The 19,830-nt window shown below is 46.0% G+C and overlaps 1 protein-coding gene across 1 annotated transcript in view; it reads right to left on the reverse strand.

The window, feature by feature from the left end:
* Positions 1-2,071: 2,071 nt before the first annotated feature.
* The window catches only part of LOC148045269 (maestro heat-like repeat-containing protein family member 7), a 30,201-nt gene continuing 12,442 nt past the window's right edge, over positions 2,072-19,830 (reverse strand). The window contains exons 10-26 of the mRNA XM_087715335.1: positions 19,139-19,234; positions 18,882-18,986; positions 18,317-18,452; positions 17,387-17,505; positions 13,382-13,531; positions 12,700-12,854; positions 11,449-11,596; positions 10,907-11,088; positions 10,535-10,672; positions 9,773-9,887; positions 6,660-6,803; positions 5,916-6,092; positions 4,799-4,945; positions 4,151-4,276; positions 2,821-2,923; positions 2,358-2,423; positions 2,072-2,238 (exon numbers count right to left, since the gene is read on the reverse strand). Coding sequence (XP_087571461.1) covers positions 2,072-2,238; positions 2,358-2,423; positions 2,821-2,923; positions 4,151-4,276; positions 4,799-4,945; positions 5,916-6,092; positions 6,660-6,803; positions 9,773-9,887; positions 10,535-10,672; positions 10,907-11,088; positions 11,449-11,596; positions 12,700-12,854; positions 13,382-13,531; positions 17,387-17,505; positions 18,317-18,452; positions 18,882-18,986; positions 19,139-19,234 — 2,274 coding nt within the window. The remainder of the gene's footprint in view (positions 2,239-2,357; positions 2,424-2,820; positions 2,924-4,150; positions 4,277-4,798; positions 4,946-5,915; positions 6,093-6,659; positions 6,804-9,772; positions 9,888-10,534; positions 10,673-10,906; positions 11,089-11,448; positions 11,597-12,699; positions 12,855-13,381; positions 13,532-17,386; positions 17,506-18,316; positions 18,453-18,881; positions 18,987-19,138; positions 19,235-19,830) is intronic.

A 19,830-nucleotide genomic window follows, 5' to 3' on the forward strand; every position in this document is an offset into this window, starting at 1 on the left:
CAAGTAATTCACCACTAATCTGGCTGGGACTTCCCATCTATATTGTATCTGGCAGTTTTTAAGTTCATCCACTAGGAATACACAGTCTTTCCTAGATTTCAACATTTTTGGTGGGATTTCCTTCAAAACTATCACCTCCTTACCTGCAATCTGCAACTTGGTTTTATAGGACGCTTGTAATATCAGGTTCCTTATATTCCTAGTAGCAAAGTAGACTACAATGTCTCTTGGTAATTGTTTCTGTCTGGCAATCCACAAATTAACATGGTATATTTTGTCCATTTGCCAATCATACTCAGCTCTTGGTTGAACAATTAATTGATCAAAAGCCTCTGCAAGAATCTCTTTCAGATTTTCTTGGTTATTCCCTTTCAGGCCTCTTTTTCTCAAAGCAAATTCCATCACTCTATTTTATATCATTGTAATTTCTGCTTTTGACTTATCAGCCTTATTTTCAACTTTAATTCAACCTCTTCAACTTTACTTTCTAGATTAACATCCGACTGGTTCATTTCTTCCACTCTATCATCCAATGAGGATACATAGCTAGCCAAACCTTTAAAGGCTTCCACTATGTCTTCTCTTATTTGCTGGTTACGAGTCTGGATTAGCTCCTTGATCCCAGATATTTCCTCCGAAACCTCCTTAAAGGCAGATGTAACCTTTTCCCTCTATCTTAAGTTCTAAAGCAGTTCTTTTAAGGCGCATTGCAGCACATCAAGAGTTAAAGCCTCAGCAGCGGGGGGGGGGGGGGAGGTAATTTATTTGTCGGGGCTGGAGAGCTGCCAGCGCTCTTTCTGTTCTGTTCTGTTCTGTTCTGTTCTGTTCTATTCTATTCTATTCTATTCTATTCTATTCTATATTTTTCTATTCTATTGTACCCTTTTTTTCTATTCTATTCTATTTTTTCTATTCTATTTCTATGCTAGGCTATGCTATGCTAGGCTATGCTATGCTTATTCTATTCTATTCTATTCTATTTCTGTTTCTATTCTTATTTTTACTCTATTTTTATTTCCGTTCATTCCATTCCATTCTATTCTTTGTTTCTTGTCCTGCCTTCAGATGCTTTGAAGAATAGTTTGACTCCCTCTTCTTTATGGCAACAACTGAGATATTGGAAGACTGCTATCATGTCTCCCCTAGTCCTTTTTTTCGTTAAACTAGACATACCCAGTTCCTGCAACCGTTCTTCATACGTTTTAGCCTCCAGTCCCCTAATCTTCTTGGTTGCTCTTCTCTGCACTCTTTCTAGAGTCTCCACATCTTTTCTACATTGTGGCAACCAAAACTAGGACTGTGGTGGCTTTTTTGGCTGATGCATTACATGCTGACTCATATTTTAGTGGCTGTCCAATAATGTCCCTAGATACTTTGAATGTCCTAATTGAACATAATTAACAGAATAACAGAATATCTGCTGTTACCACCAGCCACAGCTTAATTTCAAATTGAGCATCTCAAAAGCCAGATTCCGTGTTAAAGTTGTGGTTAAATAGAAACCAATCAACATTTTCCAAACTCATTGGTAGCCTCACATTGCAATGAAGAAGGACATGCATTCAATTTTGCAGCTACTAAGATTGTTGGCCGAACAGGTACAAAAGCAGCCATGGAAATGATTGAAGCCCAGGAAACGGTCTCCTTGTCAGTCAACAGTCAATCAGGTACCTATGAGTTACTAATCTCCCTGCCAAGTCCTGTTTCCACGACGTTCCTTCGTGGTCTTTCACAACGTAAGAATTATCTTCGTGCTTTCTCCATCTCCTTAAAGATCCATCTCCACCTGGGCACCCTATTTTTTTGAACTATTACCATCTGGCAGACGGTACAGGACAATAAAATCAAGGACAAGTAGACTGAAAAAGAGCTTCCATCCCAGAGCAGTATCTATCTTGAATTCTACGGTAGAGGGCAACAGAAGTGCAATATCAGGAGTTTTCAATTTCATTGTATAGAATGTATAGTTCTATACAATTGTATAGTTTTATTTTTAATGTATAATATACACTGAAGAAGGCACAACTTTGTTGTACGGGGTACCAAGACAATAAAGGATTAAACTATTTAACTATGATAGTTTGGTCTCGGAGATGCTTAGGATGACTTTGGAGAGGAGCTGGCTGCTAATGAGATCTGGGTTGATCCGATGGCCGCACTGCCGGAAGATTACTTCCATGGACTCAGCTGCAGCCTGAGCCACGGAAGCTTCGCGATCCTCTTGCAGATCCCGGAGACCTGGAAGGAATCCAGAAAAGAAATCATTCCCGGGATCCACCTTGAGAAGCAACTCTGATAAGCGACAGAGCTTCTGGAGAGAAAGTCTCCACTTCAAGCGAGGGAACTTTGAAACTCACCCAAGAAAACGTCTTCGATTTGTTTGGAAGTCACCACATCCCGTTTCATGTATTGTGCGCAGCAGCCTAGACACATGCAAAGAAAAGGTTGGTGGAGTTGGCAGAGATGGCTAAATCAACTGATTCAAGAAAGAAAACACAGAATTCTTTTGTTTTATACTTTGGGACTTTACGAGATGGCCCCAGGAATTGGGATTGTCTAGAGATGGAATGGAAAGAATTTCATACGACTCATATTTATGACTGTTGCAGAGTCACCTGATCACTTTTTGCAACCTTCGGGTGAGCAAACTCCAGAAGGAAGCCAGATTCATTTAACAACCACAGTGATACCCTTAAGAAAGGGGGCCGTGTGTGTGTGTGTGTGAGAGAGAGAGAGATAATGGTCAGTATGCCTGGCCTTAGGCCACCTGCCTGCCCTGGTTTTTCCTCCCCTCCTTCCAGAGTTTGCATTTGGGGTTACCAATTAAGATGGCCGCTGCCTCTCGGGACGAAGAATTCCAACTTTTCAAGAATTCTAGCATCTGCTTCAACATTTCCGGCAGGTTTTCCTTGCATCGATTGATCTGGGGAACACAAGGCCACAAACAAGGCAATGAGCTATGTAGCTTCCTCTTTTTTTCTTTCTAAGGGTTCTAGTCCTCATGTCCTCAGTAACAATACCTTACATATTGTATTGTATCCTACTCTACTCTACTAAACTATATTATTATGATACTATACTTTATTATACTAAACAATATTAGTATACTATACTGGACTTGATTGGACCGGATCGGACTATTGTACAATGCAATACAATATAATCATATTACATCATATAGTATAGCATAGTATATATAAGAGGCGAGGTGGCGCAGTGGTTAAATGCAGCACTACAGGCTACTGCTAGATCAGCAGTTCAGCGGTTCAAATCTCACCGGCTCAGGTTGACTCAGCCTTCCATCCTTCCGAGGTGGGTAAAATGAGGACCCAGATTGTTGGGGGCAATATGCTGACTCTCTGTAAACCGCTTAGAGAGGGCTGAAAGCCCTATGAAGCGGTATATAAGTCTACTGCTATTGCTATTGCTATAAGTATATATAGTATTACATTGTATTATACACACACACACACATTTATGTTATTAAAGACAGTTTTATTCAAGTTAAAACCATAAAGGAAAATAAAGAAAAATAGTAGGTAGTGAAAAACAAATAGAAATAAAAGGGAAAGAAAGATGATAAGGAAATGGACTCTGATCTTCTAAATGCATTTATGTTTTGCCCTCTTTAAATCGTAATTTCCCTTTTCCGAAAACTGCCATTTCTAATCCTTAAACCCACAAGTCAGCAAGGTTTCTAGTCCTTATGGTGGCATAGAACCTCTGCTGCTCCTGAGGGAGCAACAACCCAAGAAGTATCCCTCTAATCAGTTTAGTCTAGTGCTTGAGGCCTCAGGCAACAAACCAGGAGCCAGTGAGTTCTAGTCCCTCCTTTGGGATGAAAGCCGACTGGGTGATTTTGGGCCAATCACTAGGAGATGGAGAGTTCGAGTCCCACCTTTCACATGAAAGCCTCCTGGGTGACTTGCAGAGTACTAGTCATGCCATAGGCATGCAGGCCTCCTGGATGACTTTGGTCCAATTCCTCTCCCTCACAGAGTTGTTCGGAAGGAAATTGGTGGAGGAGAGGGAGGAGAAGCATTAGGGATGTCCACCATCTTGAATGATTTATCAAAAGAAGAAAGGCAGGAGAAAAGAAATATATTATACTCTAATTGGAAGAAAAGGCACCAGCTAGGCTCCTACTTACCACCTCCAAGCAGATGCTGGAATACATGTTCTGGAGACTGGTGTAAATCTCGTAGTCAAACAAAGTCCCTGGAACCTCCTCCCACTTCATAAAGGAGACGCAGGAAGTCAGGGTGTTCCTGGAGATCTGGGCCGAGGGAGGAAAGGAGGCATCAGAGGATCCGGTTCTGAGGTTGTCCATCTTCTGCAGAGAAAACCCAGCCTTCTCCTTGCTCAGGGGTGGGAAAGGGGATGAGCCACCCTGAGAGGAAGCTATGGCAGGGCAAGGGTGCCCCTGAAGGCCAGAGTTCCCCACAATTCAACCCTGATTCTCAGGGTTGAAAACAACCCCCTAATCCAAGAAAGACTCAACAGAAAACCTACACCCACATCAAAATGATCTGGCATTAAGCAGAGGTCAAACCCTCCCTTCCAGCCTACTGATGCTGTCACCTAGTTGGGTCAGGAAAGCCCTGCCATAAAACAACCAGGGTCAGAGAGCACCAAGGACCATACAACTTGAGGGTTGTCCAGAATCTTTTTGCCTTCTCCAGAGGGTCCACATGATGCAACCATGTTGCTCTGAGTGAAGATGGGGGTACAGCGTGGTCTCATGGAGAAGGGAGCATGAAGAGAGCAGGAGCTTAGTTGACTCCGCCCTTCAACTCACCTCTTGGGTCCGACTATTAGCCAACTGGATGATGAGAGGAATCAGGCTGCGGAGGATGGATTTGGTCAGATTCCCCTCTGTCTCCTTGACCCCTTTTAAGATCAGGCCAAAAACGGTAATGGAGGTGTTGCGCAACTCGGTGTCCTCCTACAAAGAAAGAGAAACGTATCAATCCCTCTAATAGCATTTAGGAAGTGGGAGGTGTTGTGAGAACCTAGAAGTAAAAACTGCAACACACACAACAGTCAGGTGAACAAAATCTGAGAGCAGAAATTTCAGGTGAGAAAAAGTCTCACATTTGATTCTCCTTTGTTTCCTTAAAGAGAAAGGCAGGGCGGGATCCACTAAACCTAGAATAAAAGCCTTCATAACTCCCATCCTCTTCACCTGTCTGAGATTCCCACTCACTTGATCCCACTTGATCTGTCTCAGATTCCCACTCACGAGACAAAGGAAGGGGAGTCTGGCAACTGTTTCTCTAGACAAGGCCATGCCAATGGTTGGCCATGGGGTGCCAAAGGCTTACAGACCAACCTCTATGGTGTGATTGAGGGAGTTGTTTTCCCATCGTAGCAGCCTTCAGATGTGAGGACTCCAACTCCATTATGCTGGCTGGAGAGTTCTTGGAGTTGAAGTCCTCACCTCTTCAAGTTGCCACGGGGGAGAAATACTGATGGAGACCAGAGTTTCCCAATCTCAGCAGCTTTCAGATGTGGGGACGTCAACCTCTGGAGTTCTCAGACCAGCAGAGTTGAAATCCACACACCTTAAAGTGTCTGAGATCAAGCAACACCAATCTGGATTTTTAATAAATATGGAGAGTGATTGATGGTGGTTTGGTGAAGCTGAAGAGAGTGGCAACCTTCATTCTCTTCCACCCCACCTGGCATTTCTCCAGCTCTCTGGAGGAGCTCAATGTTCATCTGCAAGCTCACACACTCTTTTAGATGAGAACAACACAGTTGTTGCTGAACTATTTCTAAGACTTTTCGATAAGATTAGAATTCTTCAGATTGTACCCAGGCGATCTTTATGGGAGAAAAAGAGAGAACGGAGGGAGATGAAGAGAGAGAGAGGGGTGGTGGTGGATTAGTTTGTTGTGATTTGGTTGACGTACATCAGCAAAATACTTCCCCAGGACCGGAATAAGTTTGACAGCTTTCCATCCATAGGTTTGAGCATTCAGATACCGGAAGAGGAACTGAAGAGTACGGAGTGATTCCTTCGCTACACACTTGTCTGGGTGACAAGCACAGTTGACCACAGGGACTAGCACCGGCTCTAACGTTGTATTCTGGAGGAAGGAGGGAAAGAAGGGAGCGATTAAACATGGTCACTGGAGTTCTCTGAGTCTAGGACTGACAAACAAAGAGAAGCCCAATGAACCTAGAATAACAGGGTTGAAAAGGAACTTTGAGGTCATCTACTCCAACCCCCTGCTAAAGCAGAGACCTTATACCAGTTCAAATCAATGGTTGTTCAGTCGCTTCTTGAAAGCCTCCAGTGTTGGAGCACCCACAACTTCTGGAGGCAAGTCGTTCCGCTGGTTAATTGTCCTTATTGTTAGGGAATTTCTCCTTAGATCTAGGTTGCTTCTATCCTTCATTGGTTTCCATCTATTACTTCTTGTTCTCCTTTAGACGTCCTCCAAGAGGATCCGTCTCCAAATTGATCATTCAGATCTTCCAGGGATGCCTCTATCTTTGTAGAAGAGAGGCCACTGTAGCTGAGGGCATCCTCTTTCTGGTGGTTGTCTTCTTCTCCTCCTTCTATCCTTCCTAACCTTGTAGACTTCCTAGAGAGTGAGGTCACAGCTGCTGCTCCCTTGAAAGTCCCTCACTTCCTGCCCCTCATCTCTTACCTCGAAGGGGTGCTGGAGAAGATACCCCAGACCACGAATAGCAAATATTTGGATGAGGGGATATGGCTGAGTCATCCAGTCTTGGAGGACATTGAAGATGTCCTTCATGACAAAGAAGTGTCCGACCTCCGGATGATAGAGAAGCTGGGGAAGAAGAGTGGAGAGACAGAGCATTAGCAAAGCAAAGGAAGGGAACTTTCCTCAGAGCTTCTATGAAGAGATGCCACATTCAGCCATGACAGGGAGAAGAAAAGAAAAGACAGTCCTCATATAGTGACTGCGGAAAGTCACCACGGCACTGACAAAAGGGACAACTCCATTTTTCAGACTCATGTCCATTGATCACAGTCACCTGATCAAAAATTGGGTACCTGACGGTCCGTATTTATGACGGTCACAGTGTTTCTTTTTTTCTTTTTTTCATTTATTTTTATTTTTAAACAAACAAAATAAACAAACACATAACATAAAAGCCATCCTCGTATGTCAATTGGTCACAAAACTCCTGTGCCTCCTCACCATAGTCTTCACTTACAATTTATATAGAATCTCATATTATCAATCGTGTGTGTATGTGTCTGTTTGTGTCCGTGTGTGTGTGTGTATGTATATGTATATGTATATGTATATGTATATGTATATGTATATGTATATGTATATGTATATGTATATGTATATGTATATGTATATGTATATGTATATGTATATGTATATGTATATGTATATGTATATGTATATGTATATGTATATGTATATGTATATGTATATGTATATGTATATGTATATGTATATGAATATGTATTGTGTTACAACCCCTGGTATGCCCAAATATGGGAGGACGCATACTGCTTCCTTTCTCTGTCTATCGGCTCATCACAAGAGACCATCACGACAGAAAGCCATTATTTTTACTGTTGCCTTTTGTCAGTGCCGTGATGACTTTCTGCAGTGATGTGCACAAAATGTGTTTGTGTTTGTGTGTGTGTCTGTGTGTCTGTGTGTCTGTGTGTCTGTGTGTCTGTGTGTCTGTGTGTCTGTGTGTATGTATGTATGTATGTATGTATGTGTATATATATATATATATATATATGTATGTATGTATGTATGTATGTATGTATGTATGTATGTATGATGTATGTGTGTATATATATATATATATATATATATATATATATATATATATATATATATATATATATATATATATATATATATAATTATTATCATTATTAATCATTTATTTGACTATAACTATTATTACTTCATTTTATGTGTAATATTCTAAGTTTAACTAAATTTAAATTAGTTTTTATTATAGCATTTCATTACATCATCCTGTATCCTTCCAATAGTAGTGCAATCTTATATCTCTTGCCATTTGTAGTATTTGCGTTCTAATTGCTTTCGTGGTAATACATCTGCCAAATTTTCTTCCTTTTCTTCTTCTATATTATGGAATCTGAAGTAAAATTCTGATCTATCGATCTCCCATTCCAATATTCCATTCTTATCTTTTCCAACCACACTCAATCTGCTGTCAATATCACCAATTTTCTTATCTCTCTGTTCATCTTTTTCTTCAATTTTTTCTGTTTTTTGTTCAATATTCTCCATTCTCTTTTCAATGCTCTCTGCTCTGACTTGTATTTTTTGAATTTCTTGCATAATCACCTGCAATGTCACTTTCTTTTCTTTTTCGTGTTGCGACATTCCTCCAGATAGTATACACTGCCACTATATAGAATCCAAGGCTTTTTTATTAAGTTCCAAACAAGCTCACTGCAATTCTTCTCTCTTTCAAGTCAAGGCTTTCTTTTCACTCCAGTCCAGCTACTGATAGTATCTCGGAGGAGCACCTGTATAAACAATCCATGCTCATCCCGCTATCATTTTCAATAAACAAGCTCAGAGACCTTGAAAAGTTAAATCAAATGTTCAAAAGAAAAAAAAGAAAAACAATGTTTCCAAGCCTCTAAGTGGCAGTGTAACCTCTTTTCTTCTACTTTTACTCCCCTCTTTATATTCCAAACTTAAGGAGAAAAAGAAAAGTTCTTAAAAAGAATATGCACTAGAGTGTTTTAAAAAAGTATTAAAAAAGGGAAAATAGAAGAAGAAAAACAGTCCAGTTTAAAAAGTAAGAAGCGTTTGTAAAAATTCTATCAATAAAAAGATTAAAGAAAAATAACACACTAAGTTTGACTCAGGCTTAATCTCACCACTTCTTTCTTCAATTTTAACTTTACTTTTGATCTGTTTGGGTGTTCTCGTCCCTAATAATAAAATTTATTTCACCAATTCGACACATTTTCTCTCCCGCTTTCCTTCTGTTCTGGAGCTGTCCCAACTTTCAGCAGCTTTAATGGCTGATTCTCTGTGGTCGGAAAAAAGGGCTTCTCCGGGATCTGCCAGGGACTCTGCAATGTCCCTGGGATCAGCAGGGTGTGCCATTCTCTATCACTGCCTCTACGGGATGGTTTAGGTCCAAAACGACCGTCCAGCGGCAGAGATATCAATGGTGATCCTGGAGCTCCAAGATTGTACATTGTATCATCGCGATGTCAGCTTCACCTCCCAACGGTCACAGTGTTTCGAGGTTACATGATGCATTTTGGGGCTCAGTTGTGGTCATACATCAAGGACAACCCATAGAAGGAAATCACTGAAAGATCTGGTTTATCGTAAGTATATGACCACGGCATTGGCTTAAGAGCTGCTGCGATCACTTAGTAACCACTGGAGGTTCTATGATGGTCTTATGTCAAGGACTATAGTATGGCAAAAGGTAGTGTAAGTTGTAGTTGTAAGAATACAAAACTGCTTATAATGCGAAAAGGAAACAGAATTTGGGGTCATTGAATCTTCCTTCCTCCCTCCCCCCTCCCATTCCACCGATTAACAGAATAAGAGGAGACCTTGGAGGTCTTCTAGTCCAACCCCTTGACCAAGCAGGAGACCAACTACTATGTCAGACAAACGGCTGTCCAGTCTCTTCTTCAAGGCCTCCAGTGATGGAGCCCCCACAACTTCGAGTTCCTAACCATGAAGTCCTCCTGAACCCCGCACAACTTTCCTGGAGCTCCACAATGTTGTGGTCCATCACAATGTCTCCTCACCTCCGAGAAGAACACCATGCCAATTGTCTTCTCCCTTAAGTCGGGATGGTGCAGGTAGGTGTTGGCATGTCTGAACATCACCTTCAGCTCCACTTTAGAGTAGTTGAAGAGTTTCCTAAAGATCAAATAGGGAGAAATCAGACAAGATCTGCTAGTGAGTAAGGAGAAAATCACCAAGCTAGAGAAATGATTATCTGAATTATGGATAAATGAATTACTCAATGAATTAGTCCATTTAGAGAATTTCTCACCCTCCCACTCTTTCTGTCTTTCTCTCCCTCTCCTTCCCACCCTCTGTCTCCATCTCATTCTCTCTCTCCTTTTATGTCTCCCTCTTAAACTCCCTCTCTTTTCTCCCCCTCCATCTCTTCTCCCCCTCTCTCCCTCTCTCCCTCTCTCCCTCCCTCCCTCTTCCGCTCTTTCCCTCTCCCTACCCTCTCCTTCCCTCTTCCACCTCTCCCTCACTTTCTCTAGCTCTGCCCCTTCTTCTTCCTCCTCTCCCTCTGCCCTCCCCTCCCGCTCTCACCTTCCCTATTCCTCTCTTTCCCTCCCTCCCCACCCTCACTTTCTCTCTCTGCCTCTTCTTCTCCCTCTCCCTCTGCCCTCCTTCCCTCTTTCACCCTCCCTCTTCCTCTCTCTCTCTATCTTCCTCCCCTCTTCCCTCCCTCTTCCCCCTCTCCCTCACTTTCTCTCTCTGCCCTCCCCTCCCTCTCTCACCCACTGCCACTTGTAGACAAGTTCTTTGGACTCTGAAGTTCTTACCGGACCAGGTGGAAAATGGCCTCAAACAGACTATCTGGGCTCAAGAGCATCTCCCAGCATCGAATCATCCCCAACTCTTTGTATTCCTCTTCGTATCCGGCAGACAGGATGAGGTTTTTGATCGCCTGCACTGCCGTGCTAAATCAAAGGAAGGGAGAAGAGTTGGTGCCAAAGCTTCGGCCGATGCCTCCTGTAAAGGCCAGGCTCCCCCTGATGCCAACCGGCCTCCCGCCGCCCTTCAGGAGAGCTCCAGGTTTCACTTGGCGGCTTGTGCAGCAACCACAAAACACAACAGCAAATCAGCCTCCCTTTATTTCTTCCCCCTCCAGTGATATCCAGTAGGATCCAGATTGGTCCCAGGAGATTCCTTACCCCAAGAGGCTGGTCTGTTCTGAAAGCTCCGCGACTCTGCTGGACCTCCTGGATCCACTCTTGCTGGCTCCCAGGAGGATGTACAGCTGTGTGACCAGGGCGAGGAGCAGGTTGGAGAATTTGTTGTGGAGGAGGTCAGCAGCGTTCCGGAGGGACAGGAGGAAACAGAGGGCGTTGGTGGCCTAGAAACGGGATGAAGGGAGAGTCACCTTGGGCTCCCCAAGTTGCTTAGATTCATCACCTTCTTCCTCTTCCCCAGAATCCCTTGTGGGGTGGAGTCTGGCCAACTGAATGGAGCTGAGGGTTTACTGGCCAGATGCCCTTCCTGTTGCCAATGAGGAGTTTCGTTCGGCAGATACATTCTCATTGTGCCCAGGGAGAGAAACATCTGCCTCCACCTAAAAGGGGGGAGGGGGGAATTACACCAAATAATGCTCCAATTTTAGCCCCCAGCAGTTTGCCCACTGCCTCCCTCCCTCTTTCCCTTAGGTGTGCCCCACTTCTAGATCCAAGGGAAACAGAGCAGCCGGTGGAGCGCTTACCGCAATGGGCATGAGGGACTTGCTGTTCCTCCTTGAGAGGGCATCGGTGGTGGGGTCTTGATCCTGCAGCCTTTTCAAGAGAGGCTTCATGATCTTGAGGTTGGCGTAAGGGTCTGCAGCCAGCGCCCCCCAAAGCTCCTTGGCGCTTCTGTGGAGGGGGAGAAACAGATTGGGGGGAATCAAATCCTTTCCCCATTTCGGAAGAGACAGCCAGTCCAGAGAGATGATCACCCCCCCCCCCACAATGGAAGGAAGGATAGGAAAACTGAAGGCCAAATGAATGGCTCTCATGCCAGAAAAATATCTCTATATACACAGGTAGTTCTCGACTTATAACCGTTTCTCCAGGAGCCATTCAAAGGCACAACGGCATTGAAAAAAGTGACTTATTCCCAGTTTTCACACTTTCCAGCATCCTCAGGATCATCTGACCAAAATTTAGACTTCTGGACAACTGGTTCAGATTTTATGACCGTCCCAAAGTCAAGCGATCACATTTTGCGATCTTTTAACAAGCACATTCAATGGGGAAGCCAGATTCACTTAACGACCATGTTTCCCTCTTGACAACTGCAATGATTCACTTAATGAATGTTACAAGAAAAGTTGTAAAATATCTTTCAAAGTTCATTCCCATCTCGACCCTCATCTGATGTGACCTCCCCACTAGAAGACTATCTGTGGCCCATCAGAACATCCATCAACGACCCTCACTTTACACAAACTTTACTGACCTCCACATCACAAGACCCATCACAAGATCCTCACCTTTCACGACCCTCAATCTGAGGTGACCTCCCCATTACAAGACCCTCACTTGATATGACCTTCACCTGGTCCATCAGAAGACTCATCACAAGATCCTCACCTGACACCACCCTCAATCTGAGGTGACCTCCCCATCACAAGACCCTCACTTGATATGACCCTCACTGCGTCCATCACAAGACCCATCAGAAGATCCTCACCTGACACAACCCACATCTTATGTGACCTCTCCATCACAAGACCGACTGACCACACCATGCCCTTACAAGTAGAAGATCACCAGCACTGACGTCCCTTAAACTCTGCTGAAGATGTTACCTTGCCTGTTAACAAAACATTTGAAAACCAAAGCAGAAGCTAAGAGAATCAACTGCCACCCTCTTCCTCCACCTGAGCTACAGGGATTCACCCCATCGCAAAGGATTGAGAGACTCTGAGGAATCCAAGACAACAGGAGCCCCATCTCCTTGAAGTTCTTCTTACCCATCACAGCCAATGGAGAATTCCAGCAATATGTCCACAACTCGGTTGACCCTCTTGGAGGCCAAGTTACATACAGCCCTGAGGGTGAGGTCTTTCGTTGCTGGGTGGATAATATTCGGGAGACGCTGGTAGATCTCCTTCAAGATCATGGGTAGCTATGGCAAAAGAGAGATTGGAGGGATGAGATCCAGCATTGGTCTCCATTGGAGATGCAGTAGAGATGATAACTCCCACCCATTGGGGGGAATAAATTGGCCCCCACAATGTCAACGTTTGCCCTACATATTTTAAAAACTCTTGATTTGTCCAGCTGCCTATGATATTTTATTTATTGGTTTGTTTTAGGAGATTTATATTGCCGCCTATTCGCACATGGCGACTCAAGGCAGCTGACAAAGCCATGAAAACATCTGGAGCCTTCACCACTGCCACACTGGCTCACCAGAGGTTATTTTTCATGAAAATAATATGGCTCCTTTGTTTTGCCCTTACCTTCTTCTGGGAGGTTTGGACAACTTTCTCAAGAGCCCTAAGATCGCTCAGTGGCCTCCCATCCAGCCTTAGCGTTCTTAAAACCAGCAGAAGTGTCACCACTGTGCCATCAAGGTCTCAGCCATTCTCATCTTTGTTTTCTACAAAATCTCCTACATCCCTTTTGCTCCAAACCATGCAATGTTCTTACATCCTCCATATCCATGCCACACTCCACCAGGATGGCGTTGAGGAGCAGCCCCGCAGACTGAGAGATGTTATTGTCCTCGTGTGACAAAGCCTTCAGGGTTTCCAAGATCAGCTGTGTTAGCTGCAATGGGCTCAGATGCTCCCCAAAGGCCTATCGGAGAGAAGGAAAGGAGATCATGCAGAGATGCCTTAGGGCTTTGACTCCCTTCTCTTGAGACTTTGGCCCATATTGGGGTACAGCACACCTTGTAGAGAGGTAGCCTTAATCCATGTCATCCATCAGGTGGGATTCGGATGGGGGTCAAAGATAAGGTGACCAGACGTCCCGATTTTGGTAGGACAGTCATGATTTTGCACAATTTGTCCCGCGTTCTTAAAAAGTCCCGATTTTTGTGACCGGACCCGGAAGTAAGCCTGCCCCGCCCCCAGTCTTGTATACCCATCCCGGCCGGCCGTTATTTTGTCCCTTCTGTCTCCCCGTTGCTCAGAAAAGCAACTTCAGGAAGGTCCTTCTCCCTCTGTCTCATTCACTCGTTCGGGCAGCAGAGAACGAAAGAAAATCGCATAGCCGAGGACAAAGGAGCCTGCAGCCTCCTTTATTTGAACGTTCAGGCAGCGGGAATGGGGGGGGGGGCTTTCTCGCACGCCTTCTTTCTCTGAAGCCATGCCAGATTCAGCAAACTGGGCAGTGTGTGCCCTTGGGATTGTGCAACAGCTGAAGAACAGGAGGCGAGAATTCGGGTGCTGCACAAGGCCACAGGCACGCCCTACCCTCTTCTCTCTGATAGCCGCCTGGTTAAAAAGGAGGAGGCGACTCCGCTGGTCCGGAGCCCACCTGGGAAGACGAGGAACACAAGGGGGATCTCTCCCCCCACAAATGGGCTCCGGACCAGCGGAGCCTCCTCCTCTTCCTTTTTAACCAGGCGGCTATCAGAGAGAAGAGGGCAGCACGTGCCTGTGGGCTTATGCAGCAGCAGAAGATCGCCTGGTTAAAAAGGAGGAAGAGGAGGCTCCGCTAGTCCGGATCCCATCCACGGGGGCAGGGATCCCCCTCGTGTTCCTCGTCTTCCTCAATGGGCTCCTCCTCCTTTTTAACCAGGCGGCTATCAGAGAGAGGAGGGCAGCGCAAAGGAGGAGCCGAACGGCCTTAATCATGTCGAGCTGCCCAGTTAAAAAACCTTTTCCTTCTGTAGAAAAAAAAAGGGGGGGGAATTCCAGAGACCGAGGGAATCCTCAGCCACGGCACCATTTGATCCGCCACAGCAACCTTTTCAAGCAGTATCAGACTAGTTTGAAAGCCTCGCCTTCTACTTCAGGGGGGAAATTCCCTGCCGCACAGGCTCCGTCCCGCAGAAAAAAATCCCCTTCGCCGAAGCTCGAGAGGCAAGCGCTGCCTCCGTCTGCCAGAATCTCTGGAGAGAACTTTGCAACTAGCTGAGAAGCGTCGAGCAGTGGACTTGAGCGTTTGCACGCATTCAGCCAAGGTCCTGCTGAGCCCCGCTACTTTGGATGACCCGATGGATTTTACGATGGATGTGCATCCCCGGGAGGTGTTGAAGAAGGACAGGAAAGCTCAGCCTGATCCAGGACGACAGGTGCGACAGAGGCTTACAGACAGAGACAGAGAGACACACACACAGAGTGAGAAACACACACACACACACACAGAGGGAGGGAGGAGAGACAGAGAGAGACACACAGAGAGACAGACACAGAGAGAGAGAGAGAGATGGAGGGAGGGAGATAGAGGCAAAGAGTCACACAGAGAGTGAGAGACAAACAGATACAGAGAGAGAGAGAGAGAGGGAGAGAGAGCGAGAGGGAGGGAGGCTGAAGGAATGTTTATGCACAGAAGGGGGATTTAAAAAAGTTCGGAGTGAATCCAGGAAGAGAGAAGAGATGGAAAATTGGCTTTTCGCTCCGATTTCTGAGCCCCCAGCTGTTAGTGACGGAGGAGGAGGAAGACGAAGGAAGGGGTTGCATTTTGTCAGGCTGACAGTTCGTTCTGTGGTGTTTGTAAAAAGTCCCGTTTTTTTTTTTTAAGCACAAAAGGAAAAATCTGCAAAAAGTCACGCGGAGCCCCTGGGATTGTTCCTCGCAAAGCATCATGGTCGCAGAGAATGCAAATGAAGGTGCTTATCTCCCCGCCTGGCTCCGTGTTCTTCTATTAAAATCGGAGTCACGCTGAGTCCCATTCAGAGGGCGGAGGGACGCTGTGCTTTTTTTGTTTTGTTTTACCTATGTTCTCACAACCATGCAAAGGTGGGTTTTGTGCTACAAGGATCTTTGTTTCTCTCTTTCCCTGTCTGCGGTTCCGATTGCAGTCATCCTTTGCTTCGGATTAAAGCACCGTTTCTCATTCCTTGCAAAACTGGGGAAACGGCAGGGCTGCTTCCCTCTCCCCTTTCCTTGCAGCACCCTCGGTTGCAAAATGTTCCCCTGATTTGGTTTATAAGTTTGCAGCAATGCGATCCAACAAATAGAAAAGTTTTAATAAGATCTTCTGACTTTATTTGGTCTCTGCTGTCCCCCCAACCCCCGTTAGCCCTTGGGTTTTTTGTCCCCTCCCAAAGAGAGAGTGGGAAGGAGAGGTAGGAAGGAGGGAGGGGGGAAGGAAAAGAAGAAGGGAGGGGGGAGAAGATGGAAGGAGAAAAGATGGAAGGAAGGAGAAATAGAAGGAAGAAGGAGGAAGATGGAAGAAGAAAGGAAGAAAAAGAAGAAGGGAGGGAGAAAAGAGGGAAAGAGGTAGGAAGAGAAGGGGAAGAGAGGGAAAGAGCAGAAAGCCAAAGAGAATGAAGTTGATAGGCAAGAGGAAGGAAGAAGGAAAGAAGAAAGAAAAAGGGAGAGAGAGGAAAGAAGAAAAGATGGAACTAGAAAGGAAAGAAGGGAGGGACGAAAGGGGAAGACAGAGAAAGAGCAGAAAGACAGAGAAGGTGAAGGTAGATAGGCAGAAGGAAGGAAGAAGGAAGAAATAGGAAGGAGGGAAGGTGTAAGGATGGAAGGAGGAAGGAACAGAAGCGAAGGGGAAGAGAGAGATGGAAAGAGCAGAAAGACAGAGAAGGTAGATAGGCAAAAGAAAGGAAGCTGAAAGAATGGAAGGAGGAAGGAAGAGAAAAGAAGGAAGGGAGTGAGTGAGTGAGGAAAGAAGAGAGGATGGAAGGAGAAAGGAAGGAAGAGAGGGAAAGAGCAGAAGACGGATAAGGTGAAGGTAGATAAGCAAGAGGAATGAAGGAAGGAAGAAGTGAGGTGTTTCGAGGAGGGGGGAAACGTTTAGTGACCAAAGTTACAATGGCATTGAAAAAAGTGACTGATGACCATTCACACTTAGCGACCGTTGCAGCATCCTCATGGTCACGTGATCAAAATTTTGTTTGGCAACAGATTCGTATTTATGATGGTTTCAGTGTCCTGGGGTCATTAATCGCCTTTTGTGAGCTTTTGACAAAATATAAATTTTTAAATCAAGCCCCCCCCCCCCCTCCGGTCAATGGTGTCCCTCTTTACCAATCTGAAAATCTGGTCACCTTAGTCAAAGAAGCCAACATGGCAGCTGCCCTTTCTTCCTCCTAGGCATTGGGGGGAGGGCAGGGGTGGGTTTCAACCGGTTCGCGGTGGTCCCCGCGAACCGGTTGGTCGGCGAACCTGGAAGTAAGTAACTTCTGGGAACGGCGAAGGGCCCGCTTGCCCGCCCGTGTTCCTTACCTGGTTTTGATGAGTTCTGCGCTTCCACGCATGTGCAGGATGCATACAGCGCCTGCGCGATCCTCCAGGAGCAGCTGGAGCATTAGTATGCATGCGTGCGCTGTGCGCGTGCACGAGGACGCTGCCGGCCCCGTTCCAACCGAACCGGTTGGAACGGGGCGAGAAACCAACCCCTGGGGGAGGGGTACCCAAAGCCCAACCTTGGGAGGATGCCGTCCCCACTGTGAGATCGACTCCTTTGGGGCTCTCCAGGTCAGGAGGAGGAGCAAAAGGAAGCCAGGCCAAAGGCTGATCCAAAACATACCTTCGCCATTTTGGAGATGTTGTTGTGGAAGATCCCAGAGCCCGCAATGAAGAAATCCTCCCTTAGCCAATGTACGATGTTCCCCTTTTTGTTCTTCTGTTTCTTGTCCATTTCTTTCGCTTGGGAGGGAGGGGAAGAAACCACAAGGTCAGATTTTGGCTTTCGGAACCTGGGAACTTTCTTCGTCTGACGGCCGGTTTAGTCATTGCAAGAGAAGAGAAGATCTGGAGCTCAGGGTCGACCAGAGGGGTCCCTGGTGCTCTCTGACCTGGGGGGTTTCCTTGCAGGTGTTTCATTGCCCAACTAGGGAACGTCATCAGGGGGATGACCATCAATACTTATGGAAGCACAGAGAAAAGATCCCTCCCTTCAAGTACTGATGACGTTACCTAGTTGGGTCATGAAATGTCAAGAAGAAAACCACCAAGCTCAGAGAGCACCAAGGGCCCCACTGTCCTTCTCCTCCTCTTCCTCCTCCTCTAACTCTTTTCCCTCTCTCTTCCCTACTTTCTCATTACCTCCTCCTCCCTTCCCCGTCGTCTTCCTCCCCCCACTCTCTCCTCCTCCTCCCCCTCCTCATCTCCTTCTCTTCCTCTCTCTTCCCTCCCTTCTCATCTCCTCCTCCACTTGCTGCTCCTCTTCCTCCTCCTTCTCCCCCCTGTCTTCCTTTCTCCCTCTCCTCCACCTCCTTGCTCCTCCTCCTCCTCCTCCTCCCTAACTGACTCACTTAATGTGAAAATCTCCTTCTTAAAAGGACCCCTGGCCCTGAAAAATGCCAATATTAACTGCCAATTCCCGGCATCTCTGCCAAGCCCAACGACCCAATGTTTCTTTGCTAAGCCACAGACTGTGCCACCCAATGCTCTCCTGGGCAGGGGGCATCCCTGGTCCTCTTGGAGCAAGTCAACCCTTGGAGTCCAAAGTTCTCACCCATTTTGCTCATGATGAGGTGGTACAGGTGGTAGGCAGCCTCTGCGGACGTCTGGCCAACTTCTGGGCTGCTGTCGCCAATGTGCAGGGCCAGCAAAGCCACCAGCTGCCCCAGCAAAGAGAAGTCAGCCGTGGTCTAAAGAAAGGAAGGGGAAAGAAGGGGAAAGAGGAGAGAAAAGGAGAGGGGGCTCATGAAGCTTTCAGCTGGCTGAAATCAGGGAATAAGAACCACGGAACCACAGAATCTTAGATACACAGAATGTTAGAATCATAGAATTATCAAATATTTGAATCTTTGAATCACAGAATCTAAGAATTACAGAATCTCACAATCTTTGAATCACAGAACCTGAGAATTACAGAATCTCAGTCTCACAGCATGACAGAACCGCAGTTGCTGGAAGGGACCGTGGAGGTCTTCTCCTCCAACCCTCTGCTCAAGCAAGACTCCTTTTATCCTCCTGGTCACATCCCAAAGGTGCTTTTCCCAAAAGGCAGCTGGACTTTCTTGGGGTTTTTCCTTTCTTTGACAACATTTCGCTTCTCATCCCAAAGGGAGACTTACGTCGAAATCGACGCTGTCCGAAATGAACTTGAGGAGGTGCTTGGTGCTCTTGAGGGCCCTCTCTCTCTCATGGCTCTTGGGAGAGTCGATCCAAGGGTTTGTGTGCTGCCAGGGGAAACGAAGGAGAAGGAGAAAAGGAGGAATGGGTCATTCCCAGTTGGAAGAGCCACAGACTCCACAGGGGGACAGAAGGGCCAAATCCAGGCTGAACATCTGGCTGACCGGGCGACCCACCCCAAGAAAGGATCTCTTTTTACCATCAGGATGTCCTGCAGGGCATCCAAATTGGGAGCCTCGGACAGCAATCCGGTCAACATGTTGTTGCAGGCGGTGGCTGTCTGCTGATAGAAATCCTATAAAAAGAGGAAATGTCAGAAGGAAGGAGGGGCATCAAGGAAGGAACGGCCTCTGAAAGAATCAATTTAGTTTTTAAGTTGGTCACATGGTTGTTAAGTGAATCCAGCTTCCCTATTTACTAGTCAGAAGGTGACAGAAGGGGGGGGTCCTGTGACCCTAGAATACTCAGACCGTCATAAATCTGATTCAGTTGCTAAGCATGTGAATTCTGAGGATTATCTGAGACTACCTAGGAATCATAGCTAGTGCCTGCAGACCAGTGACGTGCGGTGAGGTTTATGGCTGGTGAGGCAAGCGGGCAAAAGCCACCCTATGTCTGCCGCCCTATGTCCGCCACAGCAGCAGGGCTTTGGTGGGGCTTTCAGAAAACCCCGCCGCTGGTGGACACAGCGCTGAAAGCCCTGCACTGGGGCTTTGGCTGGATGTGTCCCGCTCTATGGCGGACACAGCGCTGTTTTCGCCATAGAGGAAAAACTTCCTTAGACTTCCTTAGACGGGTAAAACACACACACACACACACACACACACACACACACACACACACACACACTACTTACAATAATACAATTACTTACAAATTGCATTAATTTTG

Source organism: Thamnophis sirtalis, unplaced genomic scaffold (assembly GCF_051295495.1).
Source record: "Thamnophis sirtalis isolate CommonGarterSnake01/CBP01778 unplaced genomic scaffold, rThaSir2_p1.2 scaffold_5, whole genome shotgun sequence".
NCBI classification, from domain to species: domain Eukaryota; kingdom Metazoa; phylum Chordata; class Lepidosauria; order Squamata; family Natricidae; genus Thamnophis; species Thamnophis sirtalis.